Raw genomic sequence first — 26765 nt, 5'->3', positions numbered from 1 at the left:
TGTCTGGGTATACCCTATGCTTGCTATATTCAGCTTCATTTTTGTAGGCAATTTAATTGATAAGTCTTTAAACTAAGTATGATATCTGACCATCAAGAATTATCTCAGACACTAAATAAGGATTAAATCTACGGAAAAATAAGTAAACTCAGACAAATATATTTCTAAAACCCTACCAACTATCTTTAATATAGTAAGTGATCAAGAATATCTCTATAATGACATATAAAGATTATTCAAGAATAATAGTGTCAAATATCACAAACTATTTGTGGAAAGAAGGCATTGGGGGAAGATATAAGTAAATGAAGCATGAAAGCACTTTTAGACAGTTTCAGGGAAGTCATGAGCCAGAGTGTCATGGTGGCAGTCAAGTCAACTAGCTACAGTGACTTCATACTTGTTGGTATATCAACAGGAATGATCTGACAGTACACAGAACATGTCTGTTCCCAGCCACAGGCAGAAAGGACACAAGAGTAGACAGGCAAAGAAGGCTCACATATCTTGATTTGCCCTATGGCAGGGCTTAAAATCATCTAACTTGGAGCAATTATATCAGAGGATGAAGAAAATGAACCTGGACAGGTAGATTTCGAATGTTTGACCATAAAATTCTTTATGTTTTTGGTCCCAAGCAGTGCTTCAAATTAAGATTCTGATTTAGGGAACTTGAACTTGGGTTTCAGGCACATCTAGGATTCCTAGGATTCCTGTTTGACTTGTTTGCTCCACTGCCTAGTGCCATCTACCTGCAGACTCTGAATCCATCAGAGCAGCTCTGACTGTTCTAATCCTAGACAAGGCTGCAGATTTGGGTATTGGCACAGGGCTGAAAGTTAAGCACCCAAAAGATCAATCCTGAATGACGACAGGTTTTCCTCTCCCTCTGAAAACTATTTTCAGCAAAAGGAGAAGAAATGACAACAAGGAGGACAACCATGATGACCCTCAATCAAAGAGGAATAAGAAGGACCAGGCCTTCCAGGACCCTCACGCTATAGAGGTAGAAGCGATGGCCACACAGCTTCTCCATTTGACTCATTGCCCACTCTGTGGCATTCATTTCCATCTCCTCGTTGGCAAAAGAACCCTCCAGACACACTCATAAAAGTCTTCGTGGCTGAAATGCTTTTGAGGCAGAGCAGGATTTTAAGTATTTTCATAAGTATAGCCTTACTGTACAGCAGGACAGAGACGGGACCCACAGAGATGTTTTCCCAAGCCCAAACAGGAGGATGGGGTTCCAGAAATTCCCTCACCTTGCAAATAGGGAGGGAGAATAAAATCCCACCTTCTATGGTTAGGAAAGACATAAACTTGAAGAACAAAGTGTTGAGCTACTAGCTTCAATGCTCTTCTTGCTTTCTCCCTGAAAAAACAAAAACCAAAGTGGGGTTGTGTGAAGGGATGTGGGAGAGCTTTAGGGATGCTTATGCCAAAGAGCTGGCATTTCAACTTCCACAGTCTTAACGTTAACAACCAGTAAGGGGTAACCCAGCATGGTTTGAATGGAAGCATAAGTGAGGAGGGAGCATTGTAAAGGTTTTCTGGGCAGCTCTTATCACGCAATGAGTAAGTATGGCTGACTTTTACCTTTCTCAAGCAAGAGATGAAAGGCTTGTCAACGCATGCCATTCCTCTGGAACAGACACAGGTGGGTTTTGGAAAAAATGCACCTAGATCTACCTGAGTCAAGCAAGTAGAGTTCTTGACCCATTGAAGATTCTGCTGCATATGGTCACCTAAATGTGAACACTGCCTTTGTTTCCAAGGTTGGCATCTTTAGAAGTCTGCATGTAAATCTGCTCCCTGATTCTAAGGTATGAGATACGGTAATGCAAACAAAAGACAAAAGCTTCTGTACATGTCTGTCTTTCTGATAGAGAACAACGGCTTCACAGTTTTCTCCTGATGAGTGAGTGAAACAAGAAATGGAGACTCAAGGAGAGCATCTGGATTACTAGTGCAGGTCCCAAGCCTTTACTCTGCTAACGATCACATGGGACCTGATGCTCACGTTCCAAGAGAACAGCAGACACACAAACGAGAAAAGTGCATTATGGGCCTCACACCTACTTAGGTTAGGCTTATGTGCACCCTTCACGTGCCCAACTCAGGACTATAGCTCTTTGTGATACCAGCGTTGTAGGCAGGGTAAGGGAAGCTATCTACTGGAATGTTTGATAACCTGTTATATTTCTTTCTGGTGTTTGCAGTTTGTGGGCTATGGTGGTTGGTTTACCTGTCAGCCTGACAGCCCAGAAAGGGAGATCTCTTTTTAGTACTCTTTTGTATTCTTTGAAATTTATTGATCATCTTCACCTGCACAGTATGATGTTTCTTCCTCACCCTCACCTGCAATCTCTCCCGGCACCTCGTGGATGTAGATGTCCTGTCTGTGGTTGCTCAAGAGCAGCCCTTCCAAACATAACTTATCTCTGCATTGATGATTACTCATTGCAACTAGAAGCTTCTTAAACCAGTGTTGCGAGCAGTGCAGACCTAGGCAATCAAACATGCATATTTAAAAGGCAGTTTAACAACATGATCATTTAGCAGAACAACAGTAAATTCTCCCTCAGTACTTTGAAGGAAGTATCATGTTTTGACTGTTTGTAGCACCAGGCATACCCTGATTCATGTGGAACAGGCTTCAGATTCAATCAGGACCAAAACTGGTTAGGTGCAGGAACAGAACTGCAGTCATTACACGAGTGGGCTCATCATGCCTTGCAAGCCAGTATTGTATTGTTCCGTGTCCAGCAATGGATAAGATCATTTACACCCTTTCCTTCATGACAGCCATAATAACCCGTTCTGGGTACTGTGAACATTAGCCAGCTGGGAGACTTTCCAGGTGAGTTCAAGACTGACTTCCCTACAACCTGTAACAAAAGTCACCTATTGGCTTGTTCTGTTGGGCAACCAATAGCAGTGGCAATTGCCTTTACAGTTTGATCACCTCTGAGGCCTTCCGGACAATAGAGAGGAAATTTGTGTGCAGGGCTGAGATTTTTACTCAATGGCCTAGGGCTTCAGGAAATAACATTGTTCACCCCAAAGCAGTATCCTTGTTTAAAAAAAAAAGCATGTATGGGGTCTGAAGAGATGGCTCAGTCACTAAGAGCACTGTCTTATTTTCCAGGAGACCGGGTTCAATTCCCAGTACTACATGGCAGCTCACACTGCCCTGTAACTCCAGTTCCAAGGCATCTAATGCATTCACACAGACATAGTTACCACCACTACTACTTTATTTTTTATATTTATTGCTTTATAAATAATAACGTTGAAAATTTCCGCTTCCTCCCATTTCCCTCTTTCTTCCCCACTCACCCTCCTGCCTCGACCTCCAGTCCTAAGAGAGGGCATGGTACCCTGCCCTGTGGGAAGTCTCAGTCCCTCCTCCCTCCATCCAGGCCTAGGAAGGTGTATATCCAAACAGACTAGGATCCCCCAAAGCCAGTACATACAGTAGAGAAAAATCACAGTGCATTTTCATTGGCTTCTCAGTCAGCCCCCATTGTCAGATACATTCAGAGGGTCCGCTTTGATCACATGCTCCTTCAGTCCCAGTCCATCTGGCTTTGGTGAGCTCCCATTATATCAGGCACACTGTTTCAGTGGGTGGGTCAACCCTTGGCTGTCAAGACTTCCTTGTTCATCTTCATGATCCTTCTCTTCAACTGGACCTTGAGAGTTCAGTTCAATGCTCTGATGTGGGTTTCTGTCTCTATTTTCATCCATCACCAGACAAAGGTTCTATGGTAATATTCAGTGTGACTATGTGACAACACAGTTCAGGCACCCTCTCCTCTACTGCCCAAGGACCAAGCTGGGGACATCCATGTGGACACCTGGAAACCGCTCTAGAGCCATGCCTCCTCCAACCCTAAAATGGCTCCCTTAATTAAGATATCTTCTTCTCTGCTCTCATATCTGCCCTTCCTCTATCTCAACCATCCCACTCCCCCAAGCTCTCCCCTTCTCCCTTCTTTCTCCCTCTCTCTGCTTCCCCTCACCCCACCCCCACCCACATGATCCCAACTTTTTCCTGGTTATCTTGTCTGCTTCCACATTCCAGGAGGATCTATACATGTTTTCCATTGAGTTCACCTTATTATTTGCTTTTCTAGGATCGCAAACTACAGGCTCAATGTCCTTTGTTTATGGCTAGAATCCACTAATGTGTGAGTACATACCATGCTCGTGTTTTTGCGTGTGGATTATCTCACTCAGGATCGTGTATTCTATTACCATCCATTTACATGCAAAATTCAAGATGTCATGTTTTTGTTTTTGTTTTTTTTTACTGTGAATAATGTGTATATGTGTCTCACTTTCTTTATCCATTCTTCCACTGAGTAGCATCTAGGTTGTTTCCAGGTTCTGGCTATTACAAATAATGCTGCTCTAAACATAGTTGAACAAATGCTTTTGTAGTATGATTGGGCATCTCTTGGGAATATTCCAACAGTGTTATTCCTGAATCCTGAGTTAGGATGACTCCCAATTTACAGAGAACCTGCCACACTGATTTCCAAAGTGGTTGCACAAGTTTGCATTCCCAACAGCAAAGGATCAGTGTTCCCCTTACTCCACATCCTCTCCAGCAAAGGTTATCATTGGTGTTTTTGATTTTAGCCCCTCTAACAGGTGTAACATGGTATCTCAAATTTGTTTTGATTTGCATTTCCCTAATAGCTAAGTTGATCATGACCTTAAGTATCTCTTGGCCATTTGAACTTCTTTTGTTGAGAATTCTCTGTTCAGTTCAGTACCTCATTTTAATTGGGTTATTTAGAATTTCAAAGTCTAGTTTCTTTATTTATTTATGTATTCTGGAGATCACACCTTTGTCTGATGTTGGGTGGGTGAAGATCTTTTCCCATTCAGTAGGTTGCCTTTTTGTCCTAATGACTGTGTCTTTTGTATTACAGAAACTTCTCAGTTTCAGGAGGTCCCATTTATTAATTGTTGCTCTTAATGTCTGTGCCAGTGGGGTTGTACTTTAGAAGTGGTCTCCAGTGCCCATATATTGCACACTACTTCCCGATTTCTCTTCTATCAGTTTCAGTGTGTTTGGATTTATATTGTGTAGAAGGTGCAGTGGGCTGCGTCCCGCTAACCAACTAGCTTTACACCCGGAATAATTACACGGAAACTGTATTATTTTCAACACTTCCTGGCCCATTAGTTCCAGCCTCTTAATGTCTAACTCTCACATCTTGATTAACCCATTTCCAATAATCTGCGTAGCACCACGATGTGGTGGCTTAACAGAAAGATTCTATCCTACATCCATTTTGGGCTGGAGCTTCTTCACATCTGCCTCACTTCCCTTCTTCCCAGCATTCTGTTCTGCCTACCCCACCCACTTATGTTCTGACCTATCAGGCCAAGGAGTTTCTTTATTAATTAGCCAATGAAAGCAACAGATAGACAGATGACCCTCCTCCATCATTTCCCCTTCTTCCGTTTAAACAAAAAAGAAAGGTTTTCACCTTCACATAGAAAATATACAAATAACAAAACAGTTATAAAGCAAGAATTTCAGTTACAATATTTATATCTATTTTATCTTTTATCATAACTAAGAAATACTATAACTATAACTATCTATCTATTCTTCAACTCCATCAAAGACACCAGAAGGATATAATACTACCTAAGCAAACAAGAAATAAGCAACTTCCAAACTCTAGAAATGACAAAGACATCTCGCTGCCTGGACAGTCACCCAAAGTTCTTTTGTACCTTTGGGGCCTCCATCTTCGGCCTATAGGCCCATAGTATCCAGCAGACATTTTCATGAAGCAGGAAATTTCAGACAGTTCAGTCACTTTCTTTTGTGTCCTGCAGAATGTCTTGCAGACTCTATTATGAATCAGAAACCTTGAAAGACCATCTCACCTTTAGGCAAATTTAGCAGTCCTCTCTCTGTGGGTTCTTTGTGTCTAGTTTATGCAACAGTCCAAGAAAGAGCAGTTTCTTGCCCAAATGGCTAACCAACTTTATAAGGAGGCTCTTCAATGCTCATCTTCTTCTTGAAGGAGATTGGTGCTGTCAGGAGAAGACGTGTCTCATTGTCATGAACAGCCCTAAGTTATTAAAACATTTAAAATGCCATATTTTGTAGTCTTTGAAAGATACGAAGAATGCCTATCTAACTGAAATATATCTCTATATATCTAGAAAACCTAACTAATATGACTACAATCTTGACTATTATTGGTGATTATCCATTAACAACCTATATTTCCTAATTATATACTACATTTTTAAATGAACTACACAATCACAATACCTTAATTCAAGAGCAGAAATACATATAGTAAAATTGACCTTAAAATCCATACCAATGCAAATTATTCATTTCTATATCATATCCCCTTTTAAATGTAAAAGACCATTTATAAACACTATTTGGAAATATGGGTGTATTTATTTCTCTCCAGACTTCTTCCTGATGTATGGGGGCACTCTTATTCAGTCTTTCATGAAATAACCTGTGCGCTAGATTCATCTCAGTTGGCAGTTGAGTGAAGTAAGTTTTTGAGGGTGTTCACAGCAACCTTTCAGGAGGGCGTGGTCTATCATACCATATTGGGATAGAAACAGTCCACAGAGTCTCATTCTCTGTGAAAACAAAAGAAGACCCTCTCCAAAGCATCATATCCTTAGACTCAAATTTGGAAGTCATGATACCTTTAGAACATATATGCAAGTTCAGTTTAGCAGCCCATTTAATGAAATGTTTTTTTTTTAACTGAGCTCCTTCACAGTCAAATATTTTAAAGAAAACACAATAAAATACATAATCCAGACCCTCTGTGAATTTTCCATTTTTATGTGGCTTATTTTTCTTTATTTGTTTTAATCTATAACTATCTGTATTTTGTCTCCACATTAATTTTATTCTCTATATTCTTTCTCTACTCTCCCAAGCCTACGTATGTTTAACATTATGACCATTTAAAGATCTTTTATGTCTGAACCTGTCCTACTGTGAATCTGTAATTCTTTATTATCCAGGAGCATTTCTTAAAACGTTAAGCACTACTTAACAACTTAAGTTGCACCATGTAGAGGAAATATGGTACCATCTGTGTCCTGCCCAGTCTAAACCTTAACTGAGCTGTTATTATGGAAATTATGATATTTCCTGCCTATGATCAGCTCAGTTCAGCATGGCGGAGCTTCTCCACTCATGCCTCTGAACCATGTGCATGGCACAGCTAACATGGCGAAGCTGCTTGTGCCTCTGAGTCACTTGTGCCTCTGTGCTGCGCATAGTGCTCCCTTTTCAGGCACACAGCGAGGCTAGTTGCCATCAAACAAATCGTAGCACTTTACTCTAAATGCTCCATTCAAAAGCTCTGTCCCCTGCAGGAGCCAGACAGAGATCACGATGGCAGCACAGCCCAGAAAGCCAGCATTTTAAAACAGCCATTTTTTCCTGCTGCTGAGTCAGGAAAATTTCTTTGCGGCAAGCCACCCACAAACAGCAAAAAGCTGTGTTAAAAACTCTCTCCCTTTTTTAAAAAGCCCTCTCAGGTTTTCAAGTGGATTTAGTTACCACGTTGAATACCACGTTGGGCACCCACTCCGTAGAAGGAGCAGCGGGCTGCATTCCGCCAACCGGCTAGCTTTACACCCAAAATAATTACATGGAAACTGTATTCTTTTAAACACTGCCTGGCCCATTAGTTCCAGCCTCTTAATGGCTAACTCTCACATCTTGATTAACCCACTTCTAATAATCTGTGTAGCACACGAGGTGGTGGCTTACCGGGAAAGATTCTAGCCTACATCCATCTTGGGCTAGAGCTTCATTGTATGTGACTCACTTCCCTTCTTCCCAACATTCTGTTCTGTCTACTCTACCCACCTATGTTCTGACCTATCAGGCGAAGCAGTTTTTTTATTAATTAACCAATGAAAGCAACAGATAGACAGATGACCCTCCTCCATCAGTATTTATTTCTTTAATCCATTTGGATTTAAGTTTTGCGCATAGTCATAGATATGGATCTATTTTCATTCTTCTACAGATTGACATCCAGTTATGCCAGCACCATATGTTAAAGTTGCTTTCTTTCTTCCATTGTATAATTTTAGCTCCCTTGTCAAAAATCAGGTGTTCATGGGTTTGTAGATTAATATCCGGTTCTTCAATTCAATTTTATTGATCAACGTCTCTGTTTTTATGCCAATACCAAGCTGTTTTCCATACTATAGCTCTGTAATAAAGTTTGAAGTCATGGATGAAAATGCCTGCTGAAGTTCCTTTATTGTATGGGATTGTTTTGGCTATCCTGGGTTTGTTGTGTTTCCATATAAAGTTGATTATTGTATTCTCAAGTTCTGTGAAGAATTTTGTTGGGGATTGCATTGAATCTATAGAATGACTTTGGTAGAATTGCCATTTTTATTATGTTGATCATACCAATCCAAGACCGTGGGAGATACTTTCATTTTCTGGTATCCTCTCCAATTTCTTTCTTCATCTTAACGTTCTTGTCAAAGAGATCTTGAACTTCCTTGGTTAGTGTTAACCAAAGATACTTTATGCTGTTTGTGGCTATGTTATTTGATAGGTGATGTTTCTCTGATTTTCCTCTGCTTTTTTTTTCCTTTGTGTATAGGAGGGCTACTGATTTTTTTTTTTTGAGTTGATCTTGTGTCCATCCAAATCACTGGGCCTTTGAACTGGAATTCCTCTCCATCTTTTACCCCTATTATTCTTAGGTTTGGTCTTTTTTTTTTCCTTTTTATTCTTTTTAATTAAAATTTCCACCTGCTCCCCGTTTCCCGTTTCCCTCCCCTCCTCCCACATATTGCCCCCTCCCCCCACTCCCCTCCCCCTATCCCCACTCCTCTTTTCCTCCCCCCACACCATTCCCCCTCCCTCTCGATACTGAAGAGCAGTCCAAATTCTCTGCCCTGCGGGAAGACGAAGGTCTTCTATCTACGTCCAGGAAGGTGAGCGTCTAAACAGGCTAAGCTCCCACAAAGCCAGTTCATGTATTAGGATCGAAACCTAGTGCCATTGTCCTTGGCTTCTCATCTGCCTTCATTGTCCGCCATGCTCAGAGAGTCCAGAATCAACCCATGCTTATTCAGTCCCAGACCAGCTGGCCTTGGTGGGCTCACAATAAATCAGTTCCACTGTCACAGTGGGTGGGTGCATCCCTCGTGGTCCTGATTTCCTTGCTCATGTTCTCCCTCCTTCTGCTCCTCATTTGGACCTTAAGAGCTCAGACCGTTGCTCCAAACTGAGTCTCTGTCTCTACCTCGATCCATCGCCAGATGAAGGTTCTAAGGTGATAGGTAAGACATTCATCAGTATAGGACAGGGTCATTTCAGGTTCCCTCTCCTCAGTTGCCCAAGGTACCAGCTGGGGACATCTCCCTGGACACCTGTGAACCCCTCTAGAGTCAAGTCTCTTGCCAACCCTAAGATGGCTCCCTTAGATAGGATATATACTTCGCTGCTCCCGTATCCTCCCTTCCTATATCCCAAGCATCCCAATCCCCCGAGCTCCTCCCATCCTCCCCTTCTCATGTTTCTCATCCCATTTCCCCTTTGCCCCATGTGTCCGTCCAAATCATGGGGCCTTTGAACTGAAATTCTTCTCCATCTTCTACACCTATTATTCTTAGGTTTGGTCTTTTTATGGTGTCGCAGAGTTCCTGGATGTTTTGTGTTAAGGAATTGTTGGATTTGCTGTTTTCTTTGATGAATGCTTCTGTTTCCCCTATAGTATCTTCAGCACGTGAGATTCTTACCTCTATCTCTTGTATTCTGTTGGTTATACTTTTCTCTGAAGTTCCTTTTTTTTTTAATCCAGATTTTTCATTTCCAGCTAGCCCTCAGTTTTTGGGTTTGTTTTTTTTTTATTAGTTCCATTTCAGTCTTCAAGTCTTAAACTGTTTCCTTTCCTGTTTGATTGATTTTTCTTGGTTTTTTTGGTGGGGGGTATGTTTGAGGGATTTATTCCTTTTTCCTAAATTTGTCTTTGTTGATGTGGGAGTCTTCTGTTTTGAGTTGATTTCATTGGTTAAATAAAGAAACTGCATTGGCCCTTTAATAGGACAGAAAATTAGGTACGCAGAGTAAACAGAACAGAATGCTGGTAGAAAGAAGCCAAGTCAGGCAGTTGCCATGATTCTTTGACCCAACACAGACGCAGGTTAAGATCTTTCCTGGTAAGCCACACCTCGTGAGGCTACACAGATTATTAAATATGTGTTAAAGCAAGATGTAAGAATTAGCCAATAAGACGCTAGAACTAATGGGCCAAGCAGTGTTTAAAAGAATACAATTTCCGTGTAATTATTTTGGGTAAAGCTAACCGGGTGGCAGGATGCAGCCCCGCCACTCCATACTACAGTTTGTCTTATCTTCCATTTCTATAAGGGAGTTTTTCACTTCCTGTTTAAGGGACTCCATCATTTTCAAATGGTTATGTTTAAGGTTAATCTCTTCTAATTCTTCTTTGTTAGGGTATTCAAGTCTTCCTGTTGCATGTTCGCTGGATTCTCGTGTTATCATGTTGATTTTCAGGCTGTTGGAGGAATTCTTGCATTGTTGCCTGCCCATCTATTCCTTCAAATGTGGCAAGGAGAGTCTTGGCATCCTGGTCCAATCTTTGCTGTGGCTGACTGTGTACTTGGGAGTTTTTCTTGGTGTGCCCTCTCTTAGGTCCCCTCAGCACTGAAGCTGGCTCTCAGATACCTTTGGCCCTGAAGTGGGCTGTTCTTGTGTATCTAAGGTCCCCACCGATGAAAAGGAGTGCTTGGGGGCAAGACGGGATGGGGTAAATAAAGAAAGCCATTAGCCACAAGCCGCTCCTGCTGGTTGACCAGAAAAGTTTAGGGAATTGGAAGGGGCCTGGACCCCGTTCCCCATGGCTGGCCAGCTGGAAGGCTACTCACTCACCACACAGGATGGATCTCCTCAGTACAGGAACAGGGCCTCTTGCTAGGATCCAAGGACCTCACAAACCAAAGGGAGGTCTTAAGAGCAGGCAGGATGGTGTTGAACAAAGAAGCCTCAGTTGTAGGAGCACTCACCACTGGCTCCCCAGATCCTCAGCTCTGAAGCAGGCTGAGTTGGGGGATCCAAGGACACCGCAGGTGGAAAGGAGTGCTTGGGGGCAAGATGGGATGGGGTAAATAAAGAAAGCCAGTAGCTGGAAAGCCCACTACTACTTTCTACTTACTATTTTATGCTCCGACAATGCTTATGCATTCAGGAGCATCCTGTTTATGGCAGATTTCTTATTCCAATTCTGGGCAAGGCAAGATGCTTGAGTACTGTAATACCCAAATTTCCAAAGTCTTCCTTTATGCTGTCTGTTCCCACAGACATACATGGAGAAAAAACTGCAATGAATATAGAATAACACAGACTAATGTGCAGGCAAAACACCCATGTACATAGGATAAATGAATCATTAAAAATTGCATGTATGCTATGAGCTAGAGTCGAGCACATGTCCTTGTGGCACCTCATTTATCACCTAGTACATTTTACAAAACTTCTTCATATACCCTGAGTTTTCCTTAGCTGTCCACATCCTGCCCTCTCCACTCCCTTCCCCTATTCTCACTTCACCTTTCTACCCACAGTCTGCCCCTCACAATCTCTCATATCATGTCTTCCAATCCTCCTCTTACAATATATTGTACTCGGGGTCTAGGGTCATTGGTCCTCGTGTAATTTCTTTCTGCATACTTCATTTTGATTAACTCTTACACCAACCCCTCCTTTTCCCATTCCCATTATTCCACAAGCAGTTTGAGCCATTCTGACTCTATGATTTCTGTTCTCCACTTTGGTGTTACCAGTATTCTGCTCTTTTCTGTCCTTTGTGCAATCTTCTCCCAACTTGAGGGCCTGTTTCTAGTTTCTTGGGTCCCAAATGGACTCCAAGATAAGCACACAAAGCAAAATAGTCAAAGCCAGGACCCACCTGGGAGTGAAAATTTGTGATGTTTGTCATTTTAGAGGTGGGTAACCTTACTCAGTATAATTTGTTTCCAGTTCAATTCATTGACATTAAAATAGTCTTGTTGAGGAATGATTTAAATCAGGTTGGGGTATGTCTGTGGGGTTATCTTAATTGTTAGTGAATGCAGTAAGCCCCAACCCATTGTGAGTGGTGTCACTCCCTGTGCTAGGCATCTAGAATGTATATGTGAAGAAGAAAGCCAGCAAGAGATCAAGCAAGGATATCTGTGTTTATTCTCTCTGTGTTCTTGACTGTAGGTGAGATGTTGATCAAGTTCCTGCATTGATTTCCCACAATAGGTGAGGAAACCCTGGATCAAACCAAAGCAAAATTTTATTCCTGAGTAGCTTTTGGTCAGGGTGTTTTATCACAGCAACAGAAATGAAATGAGTAGAGGCCCATGTACCTCATTCTTAACTCCTTTGTACAATGTGGGCTTTTTCTCCAACTATCAGTGTCCCTTTGTTGCCTTTAGGTTTGTTTTCATTTTTCTTTTTTGTAGCACTGAGGTGTGCTGGGCATTTTCTGGCCACCTTGGCATGTCTGTGGTGGTTGTTCTTCAGTTCACTCTTAGCCCATCACATTGGTGAGACCATGGGTGTAGCTTCTGACATTCCCAGGAGACACTGGCTCACAAGAAACCTCATGATCCTCTGGTTCAAGCAATCTTTCCCTCCTCCACTCTCTTCTTTGTGTCTGTTGGGACTGGGCTCCACGGTGCTGCATTTTCATTAGTTGTGGCTTTCTTCAGTGGTCTCTGTTGGAAGAAGACGTTTCCATGATGCTGCATGAGGACTGCACTTCTGGCTAGGTATAAGGCTAGATATTTTCAGTGTAATTAGGGATTATGATGTTTTATTAAAGAGGCAGTTACTGCTTCTGGAGATTCCTATACTATATCTATCCCTAGGTGTCCTGTATCAGATATGATTTCCCTCCTCCTGAGCAGGACTGAATATTGAGAATCCATAGGTCACCAACAGTGCATGTGCCACTTAGAACCCTTAGGGTTATCATACCATGCTGGTTGTCGTGATTCACAGGCATCATGGCTGGGTAGGTCTGCTGGCTGCTTCCCTCTTTTGGAAGCTCATCCCCATGAAGTATAGACCTCATGAAAGAGACTTTCAAGTCAGTTCCAGCTCAGGGGCCTCTAAGGACAAGATGAGATTCCTGTTCCAGTAGTAAATCCACAAGCATGTGTTTGGATAGATTGGGCATTGCAAAGGCCTGTGTCTACCCAGCATTCTCTTTCAAGTGCAGTCCAGTTGAACAGGCTTCTGAGGTAACTGATAAATAAGAAACCTGCACAAGCAATTCTCTGTCCTGTCCTCAAACAGAACTGTACAAGATCTCTGCTGACCACACTGCTTCTTTGACTCTGAAGGAAACATGCAGATTTTATTAAGGTTTTCTAACCTTGCCTTTACCCATACGTCTAGGCCATATCATTGTTTAGAAACTTTGGAAACGTTAAATGGTGAGATCTTCTTCCCCAGATTCTTCTGCAATATCCTTTTATTTTATGGAGTGCATGGACCTGTAGGGGAGTGCCCACGGCAAGTGCTCAAGTACGTTGAGAGTGCAGAGAAACAAGGGAGGGATTTGTGTGGCTGGAGAGACAGGTCAGCAGTTGGGACGAGTAGCTTCTATCTTAGAATTTGGACATCCACATTGAGGTATTTTTCTCCAACTGTAACTCCAGCTGAAGAGCATTAATCCCCCTGTTGTAACCTTCACAAGCACCTAAGTACTGCTGGTGCACATAAACTACACTCAGGGACACATAAATCAATCCATCTCTTTTATTCTCTTGTTTGTATGTTTCAAGGCAGGGTTTCACTGTGTAGCCCTGCTTATCCTGGATCTCAGTGTGTAGACCAGGTTGACATCAGACTCACAGAGATGCAAGTCCCTCTCATTTCCATGTGCTGGGACTAAAGATATGAGCCACCCTTGTGCCAAAAAATTCTACTTTTTTTCCATAATGGATTGTTCTTCATACATGGGTGGGCATTCTAAAAATACTTTTCTGGAAGTAGTCAGAACATGCTAATGGTCATTCATGTGTCAATTAAATTTTGGAGATCTTGAAATATTTCAGGTCTACTATGTTCTGAGAAATTAACTCACTCTGAAACTGAATTATAGGAAGGTGTAAATATCTCTGCTAAGAATGTCATTTTGGGCTGCCAAAAGGGCAAACTGATCACACAATAGACAAATTCCCCAGTGGTCCTGCATTATAAACATTTCCAAACCAAAAAATTTCCTCAAGGCCATTCTCATAGCAAGAACGTTACAAAGTCCAGGCTTTGTAAGTGGGAGGACAGTTGATTCGATGAATAGCCATTGTGGATGGTGGAAGACCTGCCTAGGGAGCTGAGGGTAGGCTGTCTTTGCCACTTTGTATCATAAGAGCACTCTTCCCAAGGTCTCTTTTCTAGCATTGCAGTTTATTTCTCTAATATTTGTTTTGAAGACAAGAGGAACTGAATCTCATAATAGATTTTCATTGCATCATAGTAGCACTCTGTTTTTCAGTTACTGACAAAGTGAATTTTGGTTTTGCCTGTGAATCACTTGGTGTAGATTAGATGGAAAGTGAAGATATCACAAAAGTAGAAACAATGGCTTCCTATCTCAAGCTGTACAAGTATGTGGTGGTTTGAGTAAGAATAGCTCCAATGGGCTCGTACATTTACATGCCCAAACTTCATTCCTAAATATACTTGGGAAGTATTAGGAGGAATGTCACTATGTCTGTGGGCTTTGTGGTTTCAAGCCCCATGACATGTCCATCCTATCTCTCTGTCTGTCTCTGTCCCTCCCTCCTTCCATTCTTCCCTCCCTCCCTTTCTCCCTCCCTCACTCCTAGTTGTATGTTAAGCTCTCAGAACTTGTTCCAGCACCATGTCTACCTTCCTGCTGCCATGTAGCCCCATGGTGGTCTTGAGTGTGACTGACCTCTGAAACTGTGCAACTAAGACAATATGAGTATTTTTCCAAACAACACGTAATGTTGACATTTATTACCCACATTTTAAGGTTTTCAAAGGACTTGGGAAATATAGTCATCCCATAAGAATCAAGAATATCGGGTTTTTTTTTTTAGGAAAAGCAAAACTGATATTGTCTGAAGGCTATTATTAGATGACATATCATTTAGATTAGTTGAATTTTCTTCTGCATTCTTTTTTTTCATTGTTTCTTTGTTCTTGTCTGTTTGCATGTCCATCTTTCTGGGTTTTTGTTTTGGCAGCTTCATGATAGATAGCTGGGGCTGTCCTGGAGCTCATATGGAGTCCAGACTGTCCTCTAGATCCTCCTTCTTCTGCCTCTCGGGTGCTTGTATTACAGGTGTGTGCTCATGCGCCCGTGCAGTTACTTCCCTTATAAAAACACTTTACTGGTTTCTGGTTGTTAATATCCATTTTGCTCAAGTTGTATAATTAATATTACTGTAACAGTGATGCCACTATACAACTGATGTAAAAATTTTATAAGCCAGCTAGAAATTAGAAACTGAGAGGTTTCCTGTGAGTTCTCACAGGCAGGGTCCCAGGTAACTCAGGTAATCCACAACTTGCCCATGTTGCTGAAGATGATCATAACCTTAGCATTATAATCCTCCACAGTCCACCTGGCTCTACAGGAGTACTGCTCAGCACATGTAATGCTGAACTAGGCTCAAACACAGTGCATTTTGTGTGCCTGGCAAGCTCTCCATTGTTGTCACCATATACCCAGGGCCCCTCAATGTAATATATCCAGTCTTTGTATGATACAATCATCTTCCTGACACAGAGTGAAAAGCAAAATGTTTCCATTTGTGATGATTCCCCTGCTTGCCATTAAAAAAAACACATGAAACAATCAAGAAAGGAAATCTACCTCAGAAAAACCAGAGTGTGTACTGGGTGTTTTTATCCAATGCGATACATTGCCTGGGTTTGCGTGTTTATAAACAAACCATATAGTAAAATTGCTACATCTAAATATTTACATTAGAGGTCTTATAAGGGGCATACTTTCTTTAGATTCCTCTTGACCTGTTTCACAAGCATAGCCCTTGAATTCATTGGTAACTATTTGATATAGTTACTCACACACAGATGCATCTGACTTCTGTGTCTCTCATGTACAGTCTTTGAGTGCATGAATCTCATTGCATAAATACTCATTGGATACCTGTAGGTGATGTGGTGGGCTGAGCTGTTCCACATGACCAGAGAATGATGGCACATCTTGGTTTCTGTCATTATTACAGCTATCATCGGGAAAGATGCCCTTATAAGACTACGATACCAATAGTGTTCAACATTACTGATCACATAAGGTCATTGTGATAATCTCCTCCACCTTTGATACTCTTAAGATTAGAGGCAAGAACTTCATGAGTGTGTGCAAAATGTGTGTTCCTATACCCAAGAAGATCTACCCAAGGTCTCATGCATGTAAGAAAAGCTCTATACCACTGAGTTGTATCCCAAGTCTACAGAACCCCAGAATATGGTTCTTTGGGTGGGATCCCACATGATAACACCAATATTACAGAGTACAGCTACTTCAAGAAAGACAATATTAAGAACAAACTCACCATATGCAAACTATACAAAACACACCATTGGGGACCAATCTGTGTTAATCATCAGAAATGCTGACTGATGGCCTACCGTTGTCATTAACAAATATTAAAATCATTTCAAACTACATGTGTAATTTTGCTCCTATTGTTAAAAGGTGTGCCGATATGTCCACTCTCGAGGATATGTATGGAAAGATCCTCTTATTGGTATGTATACACACGTGCACATGTGAATATATGTGTAAGTAGAGCTTTCCCCGTCATTTCTTTGCCACACTGTGACTTGTGCTTGCATTACATTTTACTCATTCCTATCACATCCTGCAGCGTTGATTGCTGCTTTATCCTGGCTGTTGGGAGCTTACTTGCCTGATTCAGGTAATTAAAATGCATGGTGCCACAAGGTCAGAGGAAACGTGAAAGGATTTGGAGGCAGTAAACCTGTGTTTGAACCCTCTCCATGACATTCCCAAAGACTTGGCTTTGGATTTGTAACAAATCTTTTTCCTCTTCTGTCAAATGGGTGCCCTTAACCCCAGGTTTAGTGATAGTTGTTGCTCTCAGGAGGGAAGGAGCTACCCAAGTGTTTGCACTTCATAGATTGTGGAGACTTTTGTAGAGCATGATGCCAGTATTCTTCAAGCTGAACAGGAAATGATTACAGTATTATAACAGCCATCCTTTTTCTGTCTTTCTCCTTCCAGTCATCAAGCAGTGATAATGAAAGAAACCACAGCAGCATCAATGATCCAGTACGAGGAAGTGTACCAGAAAGCAGCGTAAACCGGTGCATTGCTGAACTTTACTCCAATGTCCACGAGTTCTCACACGAGGACTATGCACTGTGCCAAGGCCAAGGTCCTTATTCCAACATTAACCAGAACTTGAAGGAAGCCCATTTCTATAGCCTACAGCAGAGAGGACAATTACCATTGTGATGACCTGGGTGCTCCTCCTCCCTTCTTTATAAAAAGCAATGGCGTTCCCAGAAAGCAGTCTTGGCTCTTGTCTGTATTTTCAGTAAGAGTCAATGGGCATTTGTACTCTTTTGCTGTTTTGCTCCACCACTGTGATTTCAGAGGGTCATTCGTGACAGTTTGATATGTTTTCTGTCAAGTCTGGTGTCCAATTCATGTTCAAATAGCAGCATGAGGATTTCTCCTGATACTGAATGGCTTGTTTGTCCCATTCAGGTTGGGTCCAAGTCACTCATTTATGGTCTCCAGGTTAAATGTCCTTGTACAATGTGACCCCTCCTTATGAGAAGCTAAGTGACCCATAAAAGAGTATGTACTTCATTAAAACATGAAAGAACAAACAACAGCAGCAAATAAGCCAACACCAAAGCGGTAATGAGCATTGATTAGAGGGAGAGTGGGGCTTGTTCTCATTCTGAAATGAATGGCAGGGCAGCTCCTCAGAAGGGAGATTTTCTACCTATAATGGCGCAAATGTCAACCTCTGCAGTTGTGAACGTGAAGCCTGGGTCTGGTAACTGCACTCCACATCCCTAGTGAGAAGGCTTCTTCCCTTAATGCCCCTTTGTGTTCCCGTCAGACTTTGTGGAGAGCACTTGTAAATCTGTCAGAGATTAAGTGCAAAATCTAGATATGTACGGCTTGTGTGTTGTTCCTTACTGTTCCATCCATGATGTGTAATGTTGATGAAGTCTAAGCTACTGCACACAATTTCTGACTAAAGAGCTGTTGGAAAGCTGGGTGGGATGACTGTTCCTTGTATAACAAGTCTTTCACGCGGATGAGGGCATCTCACACCATCAAAATCAGTGCAGTTGTTTGGGGCGGGGTGGGCCGGTGGAACAGTGCCTGCCCAGCCTGTGGCAGACCCCAGGAATGGTAAAACCATCAGCACAATTAATGCGGCTTATGATGAGTGAACTGAGGTGCCATTAGAAGAAGCAGACAATGTCACTTACTGATGGACCTGTCCCCACAAAGAGTCATATGGAGCAACCAGCCAGCCTGTGCAGGGACGCCCTTCCTTAATGCCCATGCTTTCTCAATGATCAGGTCAGTGATCAGTGAACCAGACGGCATCAATTCCATCTGCCCTGTAGCTGTGAGGGTTACATAGTTTTCACATATTCTGAGAAGAGCCTTCTTCTGTTTGCGAAGCAAGCTCTCTATGAAGGGAACCACATACCACACAATAGACGTGTTATGGCTAATGTTTCCCAAGTGGGAAAGGTAGGTTTTCAGGAGAAGATGTCCGTGTTCTTGTCAGGGGACAGTGAACAGACACTCGGCTAATGATTATTCTGTAAGAGTGAGGCAAACAACCAAATAATAAAAAGGAGAAGGAATCTGCAGTCTGAAATTGCATGCATACAACATAATTCAGAAGCACCTAAAGAGAGCCATTCAGGGTGTATCTATGGCAGGCTGCCCACCTGGGTTTGAACTACTATCAGTCATGCAGGCGAGATATCATGAGGGAAGGTGTTTGTCAACTAGCCTGACAATCTGGGTACCATCCCTCACAGTCACATGATGGAAAGAGAGAACAGACTCCAGGAAGTAGTTCTCTGCCCTCTTGAAAAACTCTCTCATCTCACATTTGACCAGAACTTGCCCAGAATTTTATGTATACCAGGCTGACCTGGAAAGCAAGCAGGTCATCTTGCTTCTGCTTCCTGTTTGCTATGATGGATTGCTTGTTTCATCATGTCTGGTCTTTCTTAAACATTTGTTTGTAATTGTTTGTAAAGTCAGGTTCTTCCTATGTGACCTAGCCTGAACTGGTGACTGTGTTCCTACAGATTGAACCTAACTCCTACAAATCTGCCTCCTCCAAGAGTCTGAATCTCTCTCTTTTTTTAAATTTTTTTCTTTATTTTATTCTTTTTTAATTAAAATTTCTGCCTCCTCCCCATTTCCCATTTCCCTCCCCCTCCTCCCTCACATCGCCCCCTCTGAAGAGTCTGAATCTCTTGTCCTGGTAAATACATTGTGCCATCCCCTTACTGTCTTTTGCAAGCTATTTAGCTGTTTATCACCAGCCTATGTCCTAACAGCATTCAAGTCTTTATTGAAACGGTGTAACCCTGCCCTCCATAACCATCCCTCCTGTAATGTAAATTATTTTCTAAGACTGGCAATGGAGAGAAGTAACCCTTTTCTACTGGAGTCTAGTACCTACAGAAAGGGAAGAATGTTTTGCCAGGGATGATACGGGGCTTGTGTTCAGAGAGGAAGGACTTAACTGAGCGTCAGAACAACCCAGTATGGGCTCAAACCCCAGTGAGTTCTTCCAAGCACCCCTGGAGACAGAAGTATGCTGAGGCTAGAAGTCACAGGCAGGGAGGGAAACTTGCTGCCAAGTCATCCACCTGTGCAATCAGATCCTGAAGAATGTGACAGGAGTCCATGAGCAGCATAAGACACACAACTGGAGAGAAAGCTCCAGCGTTGAAAACCAGGTCTCTTCAACTTTGTACAAGCTTCCTTTGCACTAATGCAAGCGGGTTGTTTTAGGCAAGGCTGGTTGATTCTAGAGACTTCTGGTGCTGTCCACTCATTGCATTGTGCCACTTGACAGTATTTAAGCCTACTGATGCCATTATGATCATATTCAGTGGAGCTGAGACCAAGGAACAGTATCTCTCTCTCTTCTTCCCTTCCACCTCTCTGCTTTTCTGTATCCTCCTCACTCTGTGCTGTCTCTCTCTCTTTCTCTCTCTCTTCCTGACTTTCCTCCCTCCATCCCCACATTAAGAACTTTGACCTGAATACCACACTGTCCTGATGGTTTTTCATTCATGACTACTACTCGATGCACAGATCCTTTCATCATCTCTAACTATGATGACCTTGGGTATTCATGACCACAGACAAGACAGACATTTTGCCTGAAGTTAAACCAGAAGGAGTTTGAGGGACAAACTGTCTCATGGCCATGTTTGTACTCATTTAATGACTGCAGGACAGGACATAACAAGCAGAGGACTTGCTTATGTACTCCCCCCAGATTTCATATATCCTCCATAATTGTGAGGTTCCTCGGTTGGGCCACTGTCAGAAGACCCTGGTTTCCCTTTGTGGTTTTGCACTTGAGACACATGACAGCCACCTGCATGATATCACAGTCCTCTTGTCCTTCTTTGCTTATTCATGGTCCCTGCTGCAGATCAACACAACCAGTAGATCATTCGCTCTGGAGAGTCCTTTTCTGTCTATTTGTTCACAGCACAGGACAGACTGATGCAAGGTCACTTTGAGGTCTCCAGCAAATCCTAACTTTTGAAGGATTTGGTGAACTCCTGTGCCGTTCTCTGCATCATCATAATTTTCCTCATATCCTGTGAAGGATGTGTCCTGAGATCTCTTGAGTTCCCACCAAGTGAGGGAAATTTTGGAGCTTACTTTGATTAACGACTATATTCTTATCCTTTTCTGCATGGGACCAATCTTGGGGATTATGGCCAGGTTGATTTCTCAAAAGAATAAAAGGAAGAAAAACCCAAAGCCATCCCACTGAAATCAGGAACATGACAAGGATGTCCACTCTCTCCATACCTCTTCAATATAGTGCTTCAAGTTCTAGCAGTGGCAATAAGACAACATAACGGAATCAAGGGGATTCGTATTGGAAAGGAAGAAGGTAAGCTTTCATTATTTGCAGATGATATGATAGTATACATAAGCTACCCCACCCAAAGTCTCTACAAAGAATTCCTACAGCTGATAAACACATTTAGTAATGTGGCAGGATACAAGATCAACTCCAAAAAATCAGTTGCCTTCCTATACACTAAGGATAAGGAAGCAGAGAGGGAAATCAGAGAAACATCATCTTTCACGCTAGACACAAATAGCATAAAATATCTTGGGGTAACTCTGACCAAGGAAGTGAAAGATCTATTTGGCAAGAACTTTAAGTCTTTGAAGAAAGAAATTGAAGAGGACACCAGAAAATGGAAGGATCTCCCTTGCTCTTGGATTGGGAGGATCAACACAGTAAAAATGGCAATTCTACCAAACGCAATCTATAGATTCAATGCAATCCCCATCAAAATCCCATCAAAATTCTTCACAGATCTGGAGAAGACAATAATCAACTTTATATGGAAAAACAAAAATCCCAGGATAGCCAAAACAATCTTATACAATAAAGGATTGTCTGGAGGCATTACCATCCCTGACTTCAAACTTTATTACAGAGCTACAGTATTGAAAACAGCTTGGTATTGGCATAAAAACAGAGAAGTCGACCAATGGAATTGAATAGAAGACCCGGACTTTAACCCACAAACATATGAACACCTGATTTTCGATAAAGGAGCTAAAAGTATACAATGGAAAAAAGAGAGCATCTTTAACAAATTGTGCTGGCACAACTAGATGTCAACCTGTAGAAGAATGAAAATAGATCCATATCTATCATCATGTACAAAACTCAAGTCCAAATGGATTAAAGACCTCAATATCAGTCTGAACACACTGAACCTGATAGAAGAGAAAGTGGGAAGTACTCTACAACACATCGGCACAGGAGACCACTTCCTACATATAACCCCAGCAGCACAGACATTAAGGGCATCATTGAATAAATGGGACCTCCTGATACTGAGAAGCTTCTGTAAAGCAAAGGACACTGTCACTAAGACAAAAAGGCAACCCACTGACTGGGAGAAGATCATCACCAACCCCGCATCTGACAAAGGCCTGATCTCCAAAATATATAAAGAACTCAAGAAAATAGACCGTAAAAGGCCAATCAACCCAATTATAAAATGTGGCACTGAGCTGAACAGAGAATTCTCAACAGAAGAAGTCCAAATGGTCAAAAGACACTTAAGGTCATGCTCAACTTCCTTAGCGATCAGGGAAATGCAAATCAAGAAAACTTTAAGATACCATCTTACACCTGTCAGAATGACTAAAATAAAAAGCACCAATGATAGCCTTTGCTGGAGAGGTTGTGGAGAAAGGGGTACACTCTTCCATTGCTGGTGGGAATGCAAACTTGTGCAATCACTTTGGAAAGCAATATGGCGGTTTCTCAGGAAATTCGGGATCAACCTATCCTTGGACCCAGCAATACCACTCTTGGGAATATACTCAAGAGATGTCCTATCATACAACAAAACTATATGCTCAACTATGTTCATATCAGCATTGTTTGTAATAGGCAGAACTTGAAAACAACCTAGTTTGCCCTTCAATGGAATAATGGATGAAGAAAGTATTGAATATATACATATTAGAGTACTACTCAGCAGTAAAAAACAATGACTTCTTGAATTTTGCATACAAATGGACGGAAATAGAAAACAGTATCCTGAGTGATCACGGTAAGCCAGATCCAAAAAGAGGAACATGGGATGTACTCACTCATATTTGGTTTCTAGCCATAAATAAAGGACATTGAGCCTATAATTTGTGATCCTAGAGAAGCTAAATAAGAAGGTGAACCCAAAGAAAAACATATAGACATCCTCCTGAATATTAACGTTCATCTGGTGCAGAAAGGAGACAGAGACAGAAACCCACATTGGAGCACCGGACTGAAATCTCAAGGTCCAAATAAGGAGCAGAAGGAGAGAGAGCATGAGCAAGAAACTCAGGACCACCAGGGGTGCACCCACACACGGAAACAATGGGGATGTTCTTTCTGGAACTCACCAAGGCCAGCTGGCCTGGGTCTGAAAAAGCATGGGATAAAACCGGACTCGCTGAACATAGTGGACAATGAGGACTGCTGAAAAGTCGAGAACATTGGCAATGGGTTTTTGATCCTACTGCACGTACCGGATTTGTGGGAGCCTAGGCAGTTTGGATGCTCACCTTACTAGACCTGGATTAAGGTGGGTGGTCCTTGGACTTCCCATAGAGCAGGGAACCCCGATTGCTCTTAGAGCTGATGAGGGAGGGGGACTTGATTGGGGGAAGGGGAGGGAAATGGGAGGCTTTGGCGGGGAGGAGGCAGAAATCTTTAATAAAGAAATAAATTAATTAATAAAAAAATAAATAAATGGTTAACCTTGTTACCATGAATAGAGGTGGAACAGTCAGCATTCTTCTCAGGATGGATGTCTCAGTCAGGTTTTAGTTCCTCGTTTGTTCTTTTGGCTTTTCTTCAAGTTTTGTTTAAGAGGTTTGATGTGGACCAGGTGTAGAAAGATGGCAAGCCTTCTTGACCTCTGTGAGAGGTCCATACTGTCACAGTCCTTAGGATCTGGCTTTTCCCACACTGTGGTCAGTGCATTTTCATACCCTGAGACTTCCTATTGCAGACAAAAAAACTTAGTTGCCGATTTTCAAGACGCCATGAAGCATACAGGCTAAATGAAGCTAAAAAGCCAGCACAGATAACTAATGGCCCTCTGGGAGAAACTGTACTGTTCAATTCTTCTCCTAGAAGAAGAAATTTGCCCAAGTCCTTGTCTTCAATTACAGATGAAGACAAAAACCTGTGGGTGGAGGCCTGTAATACCAGCTAGCCATGTGTCTGAGGCTGTAGGATCACCTGCTGTAAGGCAGAGATACAGACTGAGTTCAAGGACAGCCTGTATAGGGTCCTCAGACTTTTGAGTCAAAAGAAAATATCAATGGAGAAGGCTGGAAATATAGGCGAGTGGTAACATATATCTATTATGTAGCAGGCCCTAGATCCAATACCCTGTATTGACAGACCAAAGTAAACATACACAAATAAATATAAACCCAGCCAAAGTCTGTAACTGGAATAGAAGGTATTTCCTACATAGACATCTCTCAGGAGTCACTGTAAGTATGAGATCAGACTGGGTCTCCTTTCTTGCTAGTGACAAGGTGCAAGACAGTAATGTCACACTCAGGGATAACATGCTGGTAAGTTACTCATCAAATAGAAGTGAATGTTTGCAATCATAACCTTCATTGCCACTCTCTTTAACAACGCCTTACCTGGTAGTGTTCCTGTTTCTCAGAACTGGGGACATGAGCTTCCTACTGCTCATCTTAAGGATAGTCAGTCTTGAGTCTCCTTCATGTTCTGAGAGTTTTGACAATTGATATTGACTTGAGACACATCCTTGTGATTTCAGAGCTCTCTGTGTGGACTTGGGTGCACTTCAGCAAATGTACAACAGTCTTGCATTGCCTGGCGGCATCCAGTTATAAAAGGACTGTCTTTACTTTGAAACTGTTGTGGGCAAGTGGTGGTCCCTGGCTATGCTCCAGAACACTCTGCGATTGGCCCAAGAATAATAAGAGATGCGCTTGCCTAATGCTGCAGACCTATTACAGGGCATTTTTTTTTCAGAGTTCATGCATCTAGAGATGTCAAAGACAGAGAGTGAATGTCTACAATGAGAACCTCTTTGGGCCTGAGGGCCTCATCACAGGGAAGATAAAGCAGAATGGCATTAATCCAATTTAACCTTCAACTTGAACTCACTTCATAATGCAGTTCTCCCCACAAAGTCTGAAGCTGGGACACTGCCAGAGGAGCCAGCTTTCGCAAATGGGCTGTGGTGCATTCCACTGATGCTGGCAGTGATAGGAGATAAGTGCTGAGCATTCTCAAACTGGAGAGAGAGACATGCTTGATCCATTTGCTAGGACCAGGTCATTTTCAGTGGGCTGACGGGCACCAAGATCCTCCAAGGGGAAAATCTGTGAGTGCATTGTGTGGAAATCCTGGAGATCAATCTTGGAAATCTTTTATCAGAGTTTGAAGAAGAGTGCTCAAGTCAAGTGGTACTATGGGCAGGATTTTCCCCTTCAGGCAGAATGCCCCCATCCCCTTTGAGAAACACATTATTTAGGGAAAAACAAACCCATTAGGGAATAATGTAGGTTTATTTTCCAACATTGCGAAAACTATGTTCTCAGTTTTCTGCTTAAAAACCCTGACGTCTTGGTAAGTTTTAAAGATGAGTGGATTGGGGACAGCAAGTCTCTCTTCCAGGAACTTGGGAGGCAGAAGGATGAGGACCTGGAGGTCAGCCTTAGTTGTATAATGAGATGCAGTCCAACTGGCAAACACTGTACATATGGGGCTCACATGTGAGTAGGGGTGTATGTGTGTGAAAGACAGACATCCACACATGGCCAATGGGCTTACTGTCCATTCCTGTAATTCCAGGGGTGGCAGAGCAGGAAGATGACCATAAATTTGAGACCCTTCTGTGCTACATGGTGAGTTTTTGGCCAAGCTATACCACAAGTGATACCTGAAATAAAAATTTTAAATAAAGAGAATAAATTCCTAAAATGGGTTAAAGGATTGCTTGAATCTATGATCTGAACACACAAGTTTAGTAAACTAGTTACCTGAGGACATAGGATGCTTTAAGAACGAGGCACGTACAGTGGGTGCTGGGGCAGTTATCCTGCTCTCCTTTGCTTTTATGTGAAGGATACCCACAAATACCACAGGGCCACTGCAATCCACTTACCTCACTCAGTGCTTGCTCTACCAGCACTGAGCTTCCAGGACAGGGTAGCTACTGTTCGATGGTAGAGTGCTGGGGTGACTCTGGCATCAGGACATGATTCCTGAACTGAGGGCACAACAGGAATGACATAAGAAAATGCTGTCACATTGCTCTCCTAAAACGATGGTGTGGCTATGCCACCAGTTGTATTTATTTTCCTTTTGCCTCTTTCTTCTTAGTTTAGCCAAACCCTTAAACCTGACATTCACTGAGGCAGGCATTCCTCAAGGCCTATGTTTCTGTGATCCCCTCTTCTCAGTAGTGATATTCAATGCCTTGGCCCTAACTGATATATATGTCAATGCCAAGAGGCTACATGTGCCTATGCCTGGCTGGCGTAGAACTTCTCTCTTCCACATCGATAATACCCCCTCCCACCAGATCTCTACCATCTCCAACTTGCCAGTTTCAACCATGATCTTCCTGCCCCAGAGTGATACAGCTCTGGCGTGCTCTGGTTCCATTCATCCAGCCTCAACCCCAGGATCCCACAAGTCCTCTCTTCAATCCTCAACTCTGAATTTGTCCATGAAACGACAGCTCCACTGCTGTCCCATGGGTCTGTCCTGCCTCTACCATCATTTGATTTCCACCTGTGCCTTTGGCATCACTTCCAACCCCATCATGGGGTACTGATGTCCCATCGAGTTCTTAACAGAGAATTTTGTGGGCATCATTCCCCCATTCTAAGGTCTGGAATGCTCTGTAGGAT

At 42.3% G+C, this 26765-nt stretch overlaps 1 protein-coding gene across 1 annotated transcript; it reads left to right on the top strand.

Moving 5' to 3' along the window:
• Window positions 1-865: 865 nt before the first annotated feature.
• On the top strand, window positions 866-17549 carry LOC130867548 (protein FAM104A-like). The gene is made up of 2 exons (XM_057759594.1): window positions 866-1006; window positions 17316-17549. Exons 1-2 carry the CDS (start codon window positions 866-868, stop codon window positions 17547-17549), a joined length of 375 nt encoding a protein of 124 aa, XP_057615577.1.
• The last annotated feature ends 9216 nt before the right edge of the window (window positions 17550-26765 follow it).

Source organism: Chionomys nivalis, chromosome X (assembly GCF_950005125.1).
Source record: "Chionomys nivalis chromosome X, mChiNiv1.1, whole genome shotgun sequence".
NCBI lineage: Eukaryota > Metazoa > Chordata > Mammalia > Rodentia > Cricetidae > Chionomys > Chionomys nivalis.
Note: the sequence above shows the minus strand (reverse complement) of the source record. Positions and strands in the feature narration are given on the sequence as shown.